Raw genomic sequence first — 17,376 nt, 5'->3', positions numbered from 1 at the left:
TGCACATAAAAATCTCAAAATTATGTTTCAACAGTTCGATTTGATTTTATCTTTTAAATTGTCTCATCTTTTAGTGGGAAAATACTCTAATTTAATTATAAATTAAGAATGTCAAAGATCAACTATCAATCATATTATTAAATTTTAAAAAACAAGTTATTAAAACATCCACTCAAGATGTGGATAATTAAAACAATGGAAGTTTCAGTGTAACGAAAGCCACACTTTCAAAACACTACCTGCACCCCAGAAGAAAACCCACATTAATAATAAATGAATTCAGACGAATAGATTTCATTAATTTTTTCCAGCTTATAAAAAGACCACAAAAGTTACAAATGGTGTGTTGCCAAGGCAGCAGCAATGACCCAAACATCCCATTCTTAAAATATCAAAAGTGGATTTGAATTTAAAACACTACAAAATGGAAACCATCTAAAATGAATAAAACCCCAAGCAGTCCTCATCACCCTAAACCTCCCTATTTCATTTCTTTTTTCCTTCATTCTGATGTACATGTTAGCGTACCTGTCATTTTTATATTTACATCTCTACTATCGCTGCCGACTGCTGCTTCTTATGTTGTAACTTTTCCGTCCGCTGTTACTCATCCGACGAACACCACTCCCACCTGTCCACTCTTCATCGTAATCATCGTCTTCATCCCCACCACCGTTCGTTCGCACCGCTTTTCCTCCTTTCCTCGGAGTTGGTCGCTTCCTTTTGATATTGGCTGTGAATGTTGAGTAATCGATTGCATCTTCCCTCAACGCATTTTTGTATTCCTGTATAAAAGCCGTGTAAGAACTGTTGACAATGAAGTTCAAACTTCTAAACCTGACATCCTAGTTTGTTCAAATTACCTGATATCTCTGCACCAATTCTTGATAGGTGCTAGGCAAGGTTGTCTGTGTTTCACTGATGTCAAAGGGAACGTTCTGCCTCGTTAGAACATCCCCCGGTTTTATGGGTTCAGTTGGAGAAAAGGCCTAATTTGTACAAAATAAGATTCACCAATGAGGTCAGTTTCGTATCTGCGATTCATGGTAAAATGTTCCGAAAAAAAATAAATGGCATAAGCGTAAGTTCAACCTGGCATCTTTGATCGTTCAGGCTATAAACAATTTTTAGATGTCTTTTTAGCTTCATAAGAAGCTGTAATGCAGTAGCGGCAAGAACGTCAGCCTGAAAATAGAAAAAAATGGTTTTCATCCATGAAATTCAAAACCAGTCGATGCAGGCCATAGAAAACTAGGGTTTGCAGGGTTCGAAAGTACCTGGATTTTTTGAATTTCATCTTTGGAAAGAGCACGAGGTTCAGAAGGGGCCATCTTATGCATTGTTGTCTCGATTGTAGGAGGATAATGTGAAATAGACTGATAACTGAAGTTTTGTTGGATTGTACCATTCAAATCGATTGATGTCATGTGAAAGAAAGGAGGCTGAACCACAGGCGGCTCCTGAAATGTTCCGTTCAAATCAAGCGTAGCCATATGATTATAAGCAGCTTGACTATAATCCGGCTGAACTATCCCGTTATTACTAGTCATCATCTGAGCATCTGTTTGCAGTAAATTTGAACTCAAGGTTTTCAAATTTGCCTCAAGAGCCCCTGCTCTGACTTGTATCACTCGATTTATGGTGTAGATCAAATAAAGTGGTTCATCAGGAGATGAAAATGGTAACAAAGCAAGAGTTTCCGTACAATACCTGTAAAAGGGAAATCAACTTCTCAGCATAATTAATCAAGGAAGAAAGTTTTAGATTTGGCAATGAGTAACTCACATCAAGAAAGGTATAACGGAATCATTCCAGATAGGAGTATCAAATTTGCGCACAATTGAGGACATGAATTTGTTCCTGGCAACCCGATTTCCACGAATGAGCTTGTAAATTCTAGAAACTCCCAGCCTTGCTTGTGTTAAAGACCCAGCATCAGATTTCGCTTTCAAATTTCCAGGAAGCTTTGATTGGGATTTTTCATTAGGATTTTCATGTGCATTGCCACTAATTGAGCGCATGAAGATAAATGACAGCTGAAGCCCATCCCCCAGTCGGCTCTCGAAAAAAGCAGGATATCTGAAAATTAAAGCTTTTATTAATTAATTACGATAAGCAAATGTAAGGACACAAAATGATTTCAATAGCATAAGGGAAGTACTTCTCATTCATATTCATTAGCAAATGATGAGCCAACTTTTGGTTGACGTCCAGAGGATCCGTTTCTAGGGCTATAAGGCATGGGACACAAGTAATAGGATGAACAAGGCCTTGTCGAAGAACTACTTCCACTATCTGCATCGGTAAAATATCACAAAAATTATCAGTCCAAACAGACCTTGTAAAGTCAAAATCAAGAAAGTCAACCATTTTACTGATTAATAGAGAATCATACATGCAGCATCTGGTAATAGTTCGATACTAGAATTGGAATCATGTAAGGCTCGATTTTTCTTTTCCTTTTTCCCCTTCTAAAAGTCTACTTTCTATCCAAATGAACAAATTGTACGTAAATTTTTATAAATTTCTTAATCCGGACAAACTGCCACCCATAATTTTGTTGAAATCTTACATATATTCACTCAGATTCAGAGTACCAAAATTGCTTCGTCCCAAAGAAATAAGACAAGGTAAAAAATTTCTCACCTTTAGGGCAGATTGGCGAACTTCTTCGTTAAAGTCCAGGCATCTCCCCAGAATATTATCCCAGTACAGCTGGACTATACCCCCACAAATGTTAGTATCACCAGCACCCGCGGCTACAGGTACACTGTGGCCACCTTCTACAGTATACTGAACTTGATCATCACTCGCTTTATCCGTTTCCATTTGACTTTCCGCATCAAGAAGATATTCCAACAAATTTTGTAACATTTGCATCTGGTGGAGAGAGTTGCTTAGCATGCATCTTGTACATAGAAAGATAATTGTAATAAAGAAATTAAGTGATGACAATTTTACCTTAAGACGAACATTAGAACTCGCTGCTAATGCTGCCTCTAAAATCTTTCCAATGTCCTTTTCCAACATATATTCAGGCCTAGCAATTAGAGCAAAACCTAATGCCTAAAATAATAAGCCATAGGAACAAAAGAATCTGTTATATATTAAAATATGTTCGCACGGAGATGAAGTAAACTCCGAGATAAGTAGGAAAAAAAGGGTCTTACCTGCAAAGATCTAACCTTTATGCTAAAATCATCCATTTCAAGGTACTTTTTAAACAAACTAATACTGCTAGCAACATCGATATTTTTGCTACTAGAACCACCAAACAAAGAGTTTCCGTAGCGGATAAGCAATCCAAGACAGAAGAGAGAGCGGCCCACTTGCTGCAAAAGATAATAATAAAATATAAAAGGAGCTGACTTCAACTTTATGATTCACATATAAAGTTTTTCATAGAAAGAAAAGACAACCGAACCAAACCTATTTCCATAATCAAAAAGAAGATCTGTACATATGAACCAAACTAGCCAAAAAGATTGCAGGTGGAAATAACAATATTATTTCTAGCAATGAACCTGCTTGTTATCAGTTGCCCGGGAATCCAATAATTTGAAAAATAACTGAATGAGATACTCAACAACATCGCCAGTATTCCCTGCCTTTCTACTCACTGAACAAAGACACCTGCAACGAGAAATAAAAATAAATGAGGGAACTGAAAGCAGAAACAGAATACCTTTTGAGTAGAAACACCTGCCTTTTTACTCACAAATATAGCATAGAATCACATTCCAAGCATACAAAAACTGGAACAAACTATAAATTTAGACCTCTGGCGGAAATAGAATTTAATATGAAGATTAAAATTTAGCAAACAACTGGAATTACACAAAAGTTGAAGACGCTAAGAAAGGGAAGCTGAAGATACTTGATGCAAGCGTGGACAACAGTCAAAAAAGAATGCCGGACGATCATGTGCTTCAGATCTTGTTTTAGTTCATCACCAACACTAGGAGGCAACTTTCGCATCAACGGCACAACGGCATCAATTACAAAGATTATACTCTCCAGTAACTGTGCACCAACTCTGTTATCAACCTGAACACAAGAAGTGAAAAAGCAATTAAGGTGAAACCCCCACAGCCTATAAACCATTGGATTACAGCAGTGAAGAAAAAATACAGGAAGCAAAATTTAGAAAATAATCAATGACAATAGAGAAAATTGAAGGAATTAGCCTAAAACCTGAAACAACAAAAAACTGGTCCAATAACAAGAACCATAAGATTGACATGCCCAAAGATGAGTGGAAAGGAGCAAAACTTCAGTGCAGTCCAGAGACAAAGAATATCATATTCGATGTAATCCAACAAAAATAAGACTAGTCTGTTATTTCAAAACTAACATTATTGGCTTTCTGGCAATTAAAGCTACTAAAAAAGCAGGTAGCACAGAATGGTTGGTTATTCAAATGAAGATAGCTAGACTGTAAACACAAAGATCATGACTTAAAATATGAATGCAGACAAGAAAGCTAATAGATCCAAAAGACACCTGATTCCATCAATGTCATTAAAAGAAAGTATAAAATAACCTGACTCTTAAGGTAAGGCTGTAGTGTGATAACAAATTGGGAAGGATCTGAAGCTGGCATGCAAAGTGATGGGTCCACAACACAAAATGCGTGCAAGGCCAACACATAGGGGAGTGTAGGAACTTCTGCTTCCACATTACTTGTTTCTTCTGTCTGCAATATTCTTTCCAATAAGCACTTGCACATCACTTCACATCGCCTGCGTACCGCAGCAAGGGAGACAGGGTTGATTCCAGCAGCTTTCGCTGATTGAGGGAAAAAATCAAGGACCAAGTTACGTTTAATGACAGTTACAAGAAACTGATGATTAGGCAACTGCCTCAGTGTTTCAACAATCTGCTCAGTCTTCTTAGCCACCTCCAACGGAATGGAACTACCATCTCCAGGATACTGAGTCTGCATTCCAGAAGGTTCTTCAAACCAGAACTCATAAAATGTCTTACAAACAAGATCCTGAAGATGAAAAAGAAGAGACTAAGAAAGAAAACTGCCAGAGCAATAGTTTTGATGTTAAAATATATATTACAAAAATGTCCAATGTCACTTCATTAAGTTAGAACAAAAGAAAAACAGGACTCATAGTTTGCATCACCAGGTTCTAGGTACCACGGTAATGCCCTTCATACAACAAAAACGCCCCAAGATGGTTTTTAATATACAAGAAAAGGATTATTTGCACAACAATTTTGCTGATGCCTCAGTCTAATATTTGAAAAGAAGAAAAAAGTAACTCTTAACACCACAAAGGTACTGGCATTAGTGCCTCAGTCTTTGACATGAAATTCATTGTTATTGTTTCAGAATTACCTGAATACTTGATTCATCGTCACTAACACGAGAAATAATCTCAATGCAAGCATTTGTAAACCCTGAGAAGTTAGGATCCGCATTGCACATATCTCGAATAATTTTGATTGCTCGTTTCCGTACACTGACTCCAGTATCTTTAATCCTCTCTGCTACCTTCTCAAAGTACTAATCATCCCCATATTTTAGGAAAAGAGAAAAAGAGGGGGGGGGGATGAAACAGAAACAAGTGTTGTCAATAAAAGATGCCCAGCTTTAATAAGATGGACTAGTGGAGTTCAAGTAGGAAGTACCTTTAAACTAACATCTGGATGTGAAGCAATGTGCCTGCCAACTAGTTCCAATGCAGCTTCCCTGACAGATATTGCAGAGTCACAAAACCTTCCCTCAACAGCCACTTGAACACGTTTGTCACCTAATACCTCTGGATCAACTTCTACAATAATACTAACCTGCCATGATCAAACACATGCAGAAACTTGGTTTGTCAACATAAATGAAAAATGAATATGCTAAATCCAAACAATAGTAATGACAAGTTGCAAGAAGTTTTCACTTACTGCTCGTAAAGCCTTGGCCCTAATAACAGGGGAGCTTTCTCTTAAGCTAACCTGGAAAGAAAACATGTAATAAGAACCAGGCCTGCCTTACCTACTAAATCAAGGACTTGCAAAATATTTTACTAACCAGAAGCAAGTAAAGAATCTTGTCAAATCCTCTAGAGAAAGAATTATTTTGTCCCAGTGATAAAGCAATTTTCTTGACTGAATCCCTTAAAAACAGTGAAGAAACAGTCCCCGAATCACGCACTATTGCTTTTGATCTCAGTCTAGAAACATAGTAATTGAAATTTTGTTGAGATTTTGGGCCGTCTTTATACCATAAGCAAAGATAACACCTGCATCAAAGAACACAAGTTTAAACAAAAAACCAATTAGGAAGAGTTACTTTGAGTTTTCAATTCTCACATGCATAACAGCCAGGAAAGAGATTTCTTAAAAGTATATACCATCGAACAAAAAGATGGGCATCATCAGCAGAAGCAGCATCTTGAAGATGATTCAAAAGCATCTGCTGAACAATTTCAACTTTCGTAATTGGATCAGAAGATTTAGAACTTTCTGAGCGACCACGTTTCGGTTTCTCATCATCCTTGTACTGCGATTCACAGTATGATTGCAATACAAGAAGCTGCTTCTTACACATGCAAAACTGGCAGTACCAACTACGGTTAGGACCTTCTTGTTCTCTTACCCCCATACAATCACTGTGGAAAAATCTTTGACAACCTTGACACCTATATAACACTTTCTCTTCCTTTCCATCAAAACAAATAGAACATGCACCTTTTGGGTAACTACGATCAGTATCATCCACACTAAGCAATTCTTCCGATATCCAGAACTTGTCCTTCCTATTGAGGAGAGCATCATGCTTCAACCTTGCTGCTATTGTGCCTAGAAGATCAATTGCCATTGCACGAACAGAGGTATCCTTAGATTTCAGACCTGCATTTTGGAGCAGTAAAACACAAAGAACCTGCAAACAATAGCTCCTTAGTTTTGAACCACTACCATCTTTATCCAAATACTAATGATGAAATAAATATAATCAATCTTTTTTCACCTCTAAAATAGGAGCAGCAGCAGGGTATTCAGGTAGATTTAATGTTGTCAGTAAATCAGTGACAAGATTCTCAATCATCAGTTTCAACTCAGAGGCCTCTTGAGTCTTTACAGAAGCAAGACGTTGAAGGACACGAGTCCAGAAATGACAACATGTATCCTGAACGGATTCATGGCATTTAGTTAAATAACCAGCATCAACTGACACTTCCAAGATGGGACTTCCAATTGATGTTTGCTTTAAAGCTTCAGGAAGGTTAGCACTGCTATGAACCAACTGAATCAGCAAAGCTGTAATCATCTGGATCTGCCTCTGTTCTTCATCAGGTAGGTGATACGCTCTTACTGCTCGCTTTGAAACAGGCAACTTCCAGAGAAGCTGAACCATTTCATCTATTATATATGTTCTATGTTGGGTATATGAGTAGAATATCTGTATCAAAAATAACACTAGGATTAAAGAACAACATCTAATTGCCATAATTTACCTTAAGCATTTAATCATGTCTATCCTTTTAACCGCAAATTGAACATCTGGATTCATACCCCAGTTAGCAAGCCAATTGCTTTGAGTTGCAAGAGCTGAATGTTGTCCACCAAAAAAGTAGTAAAGCTTGTCTTTAATAGTTGTAGAACACAACTATCAGATAACTTCTCAATCAATAACAAGTCTTTGAGTAAACCAAGAATAGTACAGAGCTTTTGTAGTATAGCATTCACAGCACCAGAGACCCTATCAAGGAAGAAGTTAAACAATAAGAAGACACCTAACTTCTGCTACACTAAATTATTTTCCATAATACTAATGAATAAACACACTTATTCATCGCTGATTTCTTTGCTTTAGCAGTCTTGGTACTGCGTCTTTTCTTGCTAGCAGACCCCAGTTCAGCATCAGGCTCCTCATCATCATCATCTAGAGGAAAAAACGTAAAATTAAGCTGTTCAGTACTAGAAAGCTAACATAATATACCCAGTACCATTTGACTGACCATGAAATCTAGAGAACAGACTAGAAAAAAGATACAGTTTTATTATAAAAAATGAAGACAATATGAACTTTTGACACACTGTCACGATTATTGATGCAAATGAAGACAATTCTGTCATTGGTAAGATGCACAGAAAAAAAAGATGCAGCACATTTTGCATAAATCAGATGGCTAACCTTCAACTGCTCCATTTTCACTTGGTTTATGCAAGGCACGATATGATGGGTCATAAGCTGACATAACATCTGTTATCTGGTGCCTAGAGAATTCTAAAATCCTTTCAATAATCTGGTGAGAAAAAAGAGAATAAATAATCCATGTTACAACGGCAGAAACAGACAAGCAGAATAAAAACTGAATGCAAGGTACAGCAGCAGGGATCATCGTTTAACAAAAGATATGATGTGAGCAAAATGCACCAGCCATAGCCTTCAAAAAGTTTCATTTTGATCCCTAACTCTCAATTTTTTAATTTAAATTCCAAACCTTTTTTAGTGTTATTATTTAGTCCTACCCATAGTGAATTCAATTAAAAAATAGAGAAAGAGCTTGCATGAAAACCACCCTCTTGACAGATGAGACTTCCATTTATTTTAACAGATTTTTAGCAGTCAGGAATTATTGGAATAATTTAAAAGGTTTGGACTTTGAATGGAACAACAGAACGCATAAGGACAAAATGAAACTTCACCAGAAGGTCAAGGTTAAGAGCTACCCAAATGAGGCACATACCTCTTCATGGTATAATTGCTTTGGCATGTCATTATGTGCCATTATTGCCAAAGAAGCATGAATGGACTCCAGGGCACAGAATACTAATGAGAATACATCTGAGTCTTGCTGAAACATTTGAACAAAAATGAGTTAAGGCTTATGAACCACAAGATGCTCCTGATATAAATCCATAACACCAGGAAAACTGAAAAAGATCAGAAATTTTTAATAGACTTTATAGGAACACCACACAGATTTGTTTAATTCATATTCTGTTATCTATTAACAGTAAGCACATTTTTCATTTTTGCTTTCAAATTCCTCTTGCATTGTTACATATAAATTAATAAGAATCCTTCAGCAAAGTAGAGGAATCCTTGAAAAATAAGACAAACATGAAAACTAATCTAGGAAATAGGCACACAGCATCAGTTCTGATTGATCAAGAACCATCAAGTGCCAATGCAAAACCTGAAACAAGATGCTGCTAAACCATCCATACCCAAAGGCAAAATGATATTGCTTAAGTTTGAACCTAAGAACTATCCCCACTTTTCCTGTTTCCAAGCATGATAACAGATGAGAACAAAATAATAATTGCAACACTATGCACACCTAAAGCCAGATAATCATCACTTACATGTTCACATTCATCAATAGACAAGCCTTCTGCCCGATGTATCTGATGATCTAGAACCCGTAACAATTTCACAAGAATATCTACAGGAACCAAATGTAGAAGTCTCTTTGCACGTACTGACATAATTTCATTTACAAGCATTCTAACATCATTAACTGGCAATGATAACCACTCCATCTCATCCCTATCATCAGTAGGAATTTGAGCTCTGCTGCAGAAGTCTTCGAGCAGCTCACGGAAGTTCCCAATTATAGCATCTAAAGAAAAACATTAGAGGCAAAATAAATGTGTTAATACAAATGAGAGGAGGGAGCGGAGGAGTAGGGAAAAACCAAGGCAACCTTGAAGCTCTGAAGGATCTGGTAGAACTGATGACCCAGTGTCATCAGCCTTTTTCTTTATTTTTGGCTTCTTGGAAGACGATTTTGGCATATCCTGCAATTAAACTATAAAATTAAGTATGTTAAGATAGTCAGGCTTTAATAACTAAAATGAAACCCATCCATACATTAGCAACAACATCAGTCTGCTGATTGCGATTGCCGCGAGTCTCTCTTTGGAATTGACCAATAAGAGGAGCACTTGACTCAGATGGCTTCCTTTCAAACACAGCGCCACCAGAGTTTTTCCCCTTGACAAGACCTGAGAGACTTGAAGAAATGCAATGAACAATAAGCCCAGATAACAACATCCAAGAATGTGGGAAAGAATACAACACAGAAGATTGCAAACATACAAAGTCAATGGACAGTAACAAAACAGAAAGGACTTTATTATATCAAGCACTCCCAAAACATGCTTTAAAATGCAGTGGAAAGTGGAAAAGCATCAGTGGTATGAAGAATAGGATGATAAAGTATACCCAAAAGGGAAAAATAAAAAATTGACTTGGAATTTAGACATACACTTTTGCTTAACCAATTCATAGTAAAAGTGGCAAATCAGCACACGAGAGGAGCTGTAGCTTAAGTGCATTCATGCATGTACAATTTCCAGAAACACAAATGCACCATAATCTTCCTACCAACACATCCCATCCACAATTTCTCTGCATTACTCTACTAACTTTCATACAACAAACCATAAGCTAATATGCCCTATTTCTTATATGGAACAAAAGCATATAACCAAAAGAACCTACACCACTTTTCATATATATATATGCCGACTATTTCATGCACAATGCAAATCATCTAAGTTAAGGGCTACACTATCGTGGTAGAGATTTTTCATTTAATAGCAACTCTGATGCAGAATAGAAGGATATTGAATTCTAAAGTAGCAGCATATCAGTCTTTCATCATGCCATAAAGCTAAGTGGGATTCATCACAACAGTTCTCTTGTAGGTAAGTACAATTTTACAAATACTTCAATAAGCTAATGAAATAATTCAGTGATCTCTCTAGAAATCACACTCTAATTTTGTAAAGGGACTTCCCCATCTACATATATCAGAAAGAACTATCATGCATTGGCTCAATTCCTTTAGTACTCCCATTTATTAGGGCATCAGATAAGATGAACAAGAGAAACGAGAATACTTTGTTTACCAGGGGTAACATACTCAAATGCTGCAGGGTTGTATTGGAGAACTTGTGCATGAAGTTCCAAGGGCTCCAAATGGTCATGCGAAACTGAATCTGCCTCATCCCTAAGATTCCTGCGCCAAAAAAAGAAATATATTCACTTGCTTACACCTAAGACTGGCATCTCAAATCCATAACTAATCATTTAAAATTCCGTTGTTTGTTACTTTTTTTATATTTGGCTTTTTTTTATGGAGAAAAAATAAAAAATTTCTGAAAAATCAAAATTACAGTTATTTAACATAAAACGCATAATTTTACTTTCATCTTTTTCATAAATGATAGAATTACATATGCTCTCTATATATAAATCGTTCTTTCAAACGAGTATAATTTTTCCTTTTAACAACTTCGAACAGAAATATAGAACATAGCGAACGCCGAACAGCAATTAAATCAAATAGCAACTATGTGGGAGCTTTAACCAATAAATTCAAATTATTCAAAAAAAAAAAAGAAGAGATAAAGCTTATATAATCAATAACAATATCAAAGACTTAGAAGTCCAAATATTTTCTTTCAGATTTCACTGCATTGAGAAAACACTAAAGAATTGAGCTAAAATTTCAAATTCACTAGAATTTTAAACACTTACAGATATGAAACGTCAGTTTCGCGAAGCAGATCAGCAATTCGACTAGCCTGAGCTATAATTTGAGGTCGGTTCAAAGACCTGGAAGCTCCAACAGCCGAATCGTCAAACAGCCGGAGCTCCAGATCCGAAGCACCACAGAAAACAGGCAACGAAGGAAGCGGCAAGCACTGCGCCACCTCGGAGTGGATGGTGTTGGTCAAGCCGATACCGCAGTGGGCCATGTCCATTAACCTCTGCCCCGGTTGATCCGAGACCCAGGACGAGCTACTTGGATTGCTCATCGATCCGTGAGGGATTTGGTGCAGATAGAGAGCATGAAGAGAGTTGAAAATGAGTGGTTCTTTTAGTAAATATTGTAGGAATCTAAGGGTAATCTAAAAGGAATTAGGGTTTCATTTAAAAAAACAAGAACAGAAGAGGTTTTGAGCCCTAAGAAAAAAGAGAACAGATTTGGGAAGAAAGGAAAAAAAAATTAAAAGAGATAAAATAAATGGCGGGGAAAAAGTGTGAATTTTTGGGGGGGGGGATTTTTCCTTTCTGTGATTTTTATTATGACAAGAAAAAAGATTGAAATTGGAATCGTCGAAATTTAGCAAGTTACTAAAATGCCCTTGGTTGACCTATTTTACTGCTTTCTTGTCTTGCTGGCTGTTAGAGTCTCGCAGAAAAGCTATATTTGCGTGATTGAATTGGACTAATTATCTCTTAGTCCCTGTATTTTTGGTATATTTGAAATTTAGCTTCACTACTCTTTTGGTTTAATAATTTAAGTCCAACGGATAACATCGTCAAAAGCAGGGGCGAAGCCAGAAGCCGAGATTAAGTTATATATTTTTTATGATAGTTAAAATGTAATTTCATCATTGTATCAGGCTATATCTATATGATTTTCAAAATGATTAAATTGAAATTCTAACATTTTTGGGGTCAAACTATAATTTTATCATATATTTTTTGATAAAGTGATACAACAATGTGAGAGATAGGAGAAGGATGTGGAGGCCAATTCACCCAATCGGGGTGGAGAGCCGGAGGTTACAAAGAGTGAAGGTAAAGGGAGGCTAGAGACTAGGTGCGAGGAATAAGTTGCTAGGGTGTAGGCTTTATTTGCTTGGGAGGCGATCCCCTCTTTATTATTCTTGGGGGTATTTATAGGCGAGGATTCGTGTAAGATGATGTTAACGTTTTGAACTTGCCATCTAACAATCATTGCGGAATGCGTGGAGTGAATGTCTTCGATATGACGAGAATGTCATTCGTGTTGGGAACAAATTTTTTATTTTTTATTACTTATATGGCTTTCGCAAGGCATTAAATTAATCACTTGACTAAATTATTTTTATTTTGAAAATGTCAAAAAAATAATTTACTGATTTATATCTATTAGACTTTAATTCTTAAATTCGTGAGATTGAGTAAAAGAACTTCATTTTAAATGTGCAAAAAGTACGAGGACTGAAAAGATAGTTAAACATTATCTTTATCATTAAACTCAAATTATTTTTGCAAGAAAAAAATAATGTGAGTTTCTTTATATGTACTTGCTTAAGCAATATAAGGAAAGCTTCACTATTATTATTGTTAAGGTTGTTGATATATCAAATTGGTTTTTCATCCAGCTTTGGAATGCAAGTCATAGATTTGCTTATGAGTCAGGTCTATAGATAGTATTTATGTTGATTTTTATTGCCCAAGTTTAATTTGACTTAAAAAATTATTTGATTTTTTACTCAAATAGAAAACTAAAAGTTTAAACTTGACCTAACTTGCCCATATTTATATTTTTAATTATTATTTTTTGTATGAAAAAGATTTTTTTTTAAAAATCCTTAAATACACTTAAAATAGCTAAATTAAATACTCCCAACACAATAAAAACACATTAAAATAAAATATTGAGAACTTAAAAAACACCTTGAAATAGTAACATTAACAAAACAACAAAATATATTATTGTACTTTAACACATATAATTGATATATTTATAATATGATATATGTTAAGGCAAGGTGAGCTGATTATTGCTAAGTGACACTTGGTAATGCCAACTGCAGACTGCCACTGAGGTAGTTTTTTACTTATCGTATTTAGATTGACAATTTAATGAAGAAAATATTTGGACTTGTTTATGTGTTGTTATATTGAAGATACTTTGGTCCATCTATGGAAACCAATCCATAGGCTTTGAAGATTGGATTGGATTCGAGTGAATCAAATTAACCCCTAGAATGTGGAGGATCGATGTAGATTGTGTTGTTGTTTTGGAAATATATATTTGATTGGTTGTGTTTTGAAAGTTGTAATTGCAATAACTATTTTCAATGAATTACTTTGTATTCACTTAGATTCTATGTTAGCAAGCCGAAATTGATATATGCTTTAAGGCTTTTTTGGGTTATGTATGAGAGCTTATTGAGTGCATTTTAATCTGTTCATTGAGAAACCTTTTTTTTGTAAGAGAGTACAAACTGTTATTGTAAATATTGTTGAGTGTTTCTGCCCAAGTTCTCAAGCGGAGGATTTGAAAGTGAATGTTCTAGTCTTTAGGTACAAAGGTGAGATATCTATACTTGGGGAATGATGGAGTGTGAATCGCTTGTTGTATTTATGAACAAAGATAGTTGAATTATTCATTGAGCTAGGCTCCGCAAACGTAGGGAAATCAAACAGCGTAAACAAATCATTGGTGTTATTTGTTATTCACTAAGCACTTCGATTGTTGTTTTCATTTTAAGCAAATAAGCAACTTAAGGTAGCAACAATTAGTATCAGAGTGAACACTTAACGTATTTAGTTGTGAATCTTATTTTTTTTTTGCTGACTATGGAAGGTTCGTCAATTACCTGTCCCCATGTACTTGAGAATGGTAATTATCCCTACTAGAAGGTTGGAATGAAAACCTATATTAAGTATGTTGATTATAGGGCATAACATTTTGTTCTCATTGGCTAGCAAGCTCCTACTATTGATTCAGATGTTGGAAAGGTTCCTAAGCCTGAGGTTGAATGGACTATTGGAAGAGAGAGTTGCCAACGCCAAATATAAGGCCATGATATTATCAAGTAATCCAAGATGTTGATTTTGACCACCAAATTTAAGACTTTGAGAATGCAAGGTCTTGAGGCAATTGGTGAGTCCTATACTAAGTTGTGTAACCTGTCAATCAGGTATTTGCCTTTGGTGAATAGTAATCCAACTCTAAACTGGTAAGAAAGGTCTTTAGGTCATTACCTAAAAGGTTTTCTATCAAAGTGACTGCTATTAAAAAGGCCAAAGACTTGGAGAGCTTGAAGATTGTTGAGTTGATAGGGTCCCTACTGATTAGTCATAATTTGATATGTCAAATTAGGCTCTCGAGTATTTAATGAGCTTGTTTTCAAGTAGTTTATGAGTTTTTTAATTTTTTTTCAGTTCTTATATTATAGTGTCAATGATAGGTTTTCTTATATTTTACCTCTTTTGAGACCCAAATTGGTTAAACTATGTCATAGTCTAATGATTGATTTCAGCTTGTGTAGGGAAACAACAATAGTTAAACCTTGAGGAAAACTACATCTAACGTGGGTGTCACGATATTGATGCTAGGATGTTGCAACACTGAGCCTTAATTACCTTAGGGGTGCAAGACTTCAACGAGAAACCAACGTGGAGCAGTCTACCGAGGATGTCACGACATTAAGGGTGTTATGTCGTGACACCAAGCTCGAGATCGTGACTCCAAGTCTTCGAGGTCACGATTCCACTACTGATGGTTGAAATGAAGAAGCTAGGACCACTAACGATGGTGTTGTGACACCAAAGCCTAGGTGTTGCGACACTGAAGCCTAACGAGTGAAAAATTACAGAGGCAATTTTGTGTCCAAAGAAGCATGTTACTTTTCATATAAATGGCATAATTGTCAATGTTAGGTCCAATACTTTTTGCCTATAAATACCATATTATATCAACTATTTGGGATGGATATGATAGTGTAGAAAAATTATTGTTATTTTCTTAGCTTAGGTTTTCATTTTTCTTTTCTCTTTTCTTCTTTTTCTTTTCATTTTGTTTTCATTTTTGTTGTAGTATTTTTGTTTCTTCATTTTTGTTGGAATCTTGTGGATGAAGATGGATTAAATGTTCACGTTTCATCATATGTTTATCCATTAATAAGCAATTTCTCAACCTTTATCTTTTATATTTTATGCCTACCATGTGTTTGTTAAAATGCTTGTGTGGAATTTAAGTTTAATCATGTGCTGAATTGTTTTATTGTTTGATTGATGAGTGAGTTAATTAACTAAGTTATTATCCATGTCTTAGATTGGTTGTTTGTTCAAGTGTATTAAATTGTATATTACACTGAAATTGACGCCTCTAGCGGAAGATTTAGATAAAAGAGTTTGAGAAGAGACTTTATCATATAGAACTTTGATACACTTGTGCCAAGTAATGAGACTGAGAGGAGATCTATATGCCTAAGTGAGATCGAGAAGAGAGCTTAGATGGTATTTTTTAGTTTAAGATGAGATCGAGAGGAGATTCCTAACTAAGAGTGGCAAACAATATAATTATCATAGGTTTATTAGCTTAGTTAGTAAACCATGACTCATTTACCATCATTTCAATCCATTTGTACTGTTTCTAGTAAAAAATAAGAAAGTTAGTTTGGTTTTTTTTTTATTTTTTAATTTGGATAGAGCTCAAATCTTATTTTATTTGGTTGCACTAATAATTTTCGACTCAATTAGATTAGTAATTGCTTAACTTGTAATTAACTTGATAAATACATTTACCAATTTGGCAATCCCTTGGGTTCGATCATTAGAATACTCAAAGTGTTCTATTATAATACATATAAATATTACAACTAACCTGTCACACTTGCAGTGCACCGCTATAGTTATAATTGTATTCGTGTTGATTCATAGCTCCGACACATGCACGTTGGGGCATGGTCACCTACAATCTTTTAAACTAAACTTGGATGAATATAAGAGGGTTAAGTCAAAGGGAAAAAGAAGTATTACACTCCAAGTTGCCAACAAAATGGTAATTCCCAATGCCTCTTCAATAAAATAGCTCCAATAGCAGATTGCTCTGCTTACACAAAACTTCAATAAAGCCGTTAAGAAGTAAGATAAGAGGTTCAAAAAATTTGAAACATCAAAGAAAACTCCTAAGAACATGAGTAAAGGTATTGTTGTTAAATAGGAAACTAATAAAGAAAAGAAGAAAAGCATTTAGCTCCATGTATACCTTAGCTATGAACATATTCAAACTGAAAAAGAAGGTGTTGTGTGCCTCGTGAAGTGATGAAAACACCTCTAGGAACTCTAAGTTTGATGAGGATCAAGTGAATAATTTTGTAGCCTTTACTTCAAGTGTGGTTTCTAGTTCTGAGAGAGAGATTAAACACATAGAAGACAATATTGAGTAAATGGGAACAAGTTTGTGAGTTGAACACTCAATTGTCACAAGAGAATGCTCAACTTAAGGAAGAAAATAAGAAGTTAATCAAGCAAGTTGAGGTTAAGGAGTCTTTGTTGACCAAGGAATTAGATAATCTTGTTAACACCAAGAAGGATTTAGCTGAAACTAAAAATCTTTTGGAGAAGTTCAATGCTAGGAGTAACAAACTGGATGAAATACTTTCCTTTGGAATAAGAGAACCTAAAAGAGGTGGACTAGGATTTGTTAACAAAGGGAAAGGTATTATGGAGAGTCATGTTGTATTTGTGAAAGCATCCAAGCAAAGTGAAGTTGGTGAATGCTCAACCAAGGCTGTGGTAATTCAAACTGATAAGTAGGTACCTACTCGTTTTAGAACAGTTTGTCATTATTGTCATAAACCTAAGTATATTAGACCAAGGTGTTTCAAGATGTTACATGA

General features: G+C 35.5%; 1 protein-coding gene across 5 annotated transcripts; it reads right to left on the bottom strand.

Moving 5' to 3' along the window:
* Positions 1-278: 278 nt before the first annotated feature.
* On the bottom strand, positions 279-12,140 carry LOC107892383 (sister chromatid cohesion protein SCC2). Of its 5 annotated transcripts, none has more exons than XM_016817459.2 (27): positions 11,504-12,140; positions 10,887-10,982; positions 9,830-9,971; positions 9,663-9,756; positions 9,322-9,578; positions 8,700-8,807; positions 8,144-8,255; positions 7,795-7,891; positions 7,522-7,708; positions 6,977-7,408; positions 6,360-6,889; positions 6,038-6,248; positions 5,911-5,961; positions 5,644-5,802; positions 5,351-5,518; positions 4,544-4,996; positions 3,878-4,047; positions 3,525-3,633; positions 3,171-3,332; positions 2,962-3,066; positions 2,647-2,880; positions 2,162-2,295; positions 1,786-2,079; positions 1,278-1,710; positions 1,093-1,185; positions 864-989; positions 279-785 (listed from the first exon to the last, which is right to left on the bottom strand). In XM_016817459.2, the coding sequence occupies exons 1-27, from the start codon at positions 11,782-11,784 to the stop codon at positions 555-557; spliced, it is 5,469 nt and encodes a 1,822-aa protein (XP_016672948.1). In that variant the 5' UTR covers positions 11,785-12,140; the 3' UTR covers positions 279-554. The 5 variants fall into 5 exon arrangements, with proteins under 5 accessions (XP_016672948.1, XP_016672946.1, XP_016672949.1 ...); XM_016817457.2 differs by having other exon boundaries at positions 9,830-9,963; positions 10,873-10,982; positions 11,504-12,131; XM_016817460.2 differs by having other exon boundaries at positions 4,544-4,939; positions 9,830-9,963; positions 10,873-10,982; positions 11,504-12,029.
* Positions 12,141-17,376: the final 5,236 nt, after the last annotated feature.

This window comes from Gossypium hirsutum, chromosome D09 (assembly GCF_007990345.1).
Source record: "Gossypium hirsutum isolate 1008001.06 chromosome D09, Gossypium_hirsutum_v2.1, whole genome shotgun sequence".
NCBI classification, from domain to species: domain Eukaryota; kingdom Viridiplantae; phylum Streptophyta; class Magnoliopsida; order Malvales; family Malvaceae; genus Gossypium; species Gossypium hirsutum.
Note: the sequence above shows the minus strand (reverse complement) of the source record. Positions and strands in the feature narration are given on the sequence as shown.

Coding starts and splice junctions, on each gene's coding strand:
- LOC107892383 (XM_016817457.2), bottom strand. CDS start 11,784: ATGAGCAATCCAAGTAGCTCGTCCTGGGTCTCGGATCAACCGGGGCAG. Junction 5,803..5,910: donor GGGCCAAGGCTTTACGAGCA/GTAAGTGAAAAC, acceptor TGATCATGGCAG/GTTAGTATTATTGTAGAAGT. Junction 2,080..2,161: donor CTAATGAATATGAATGAGAA/GTACTTCCCTTA, acceptor TTTAATTTTCAG/ATATCCTGCTTTTTTCGAGA.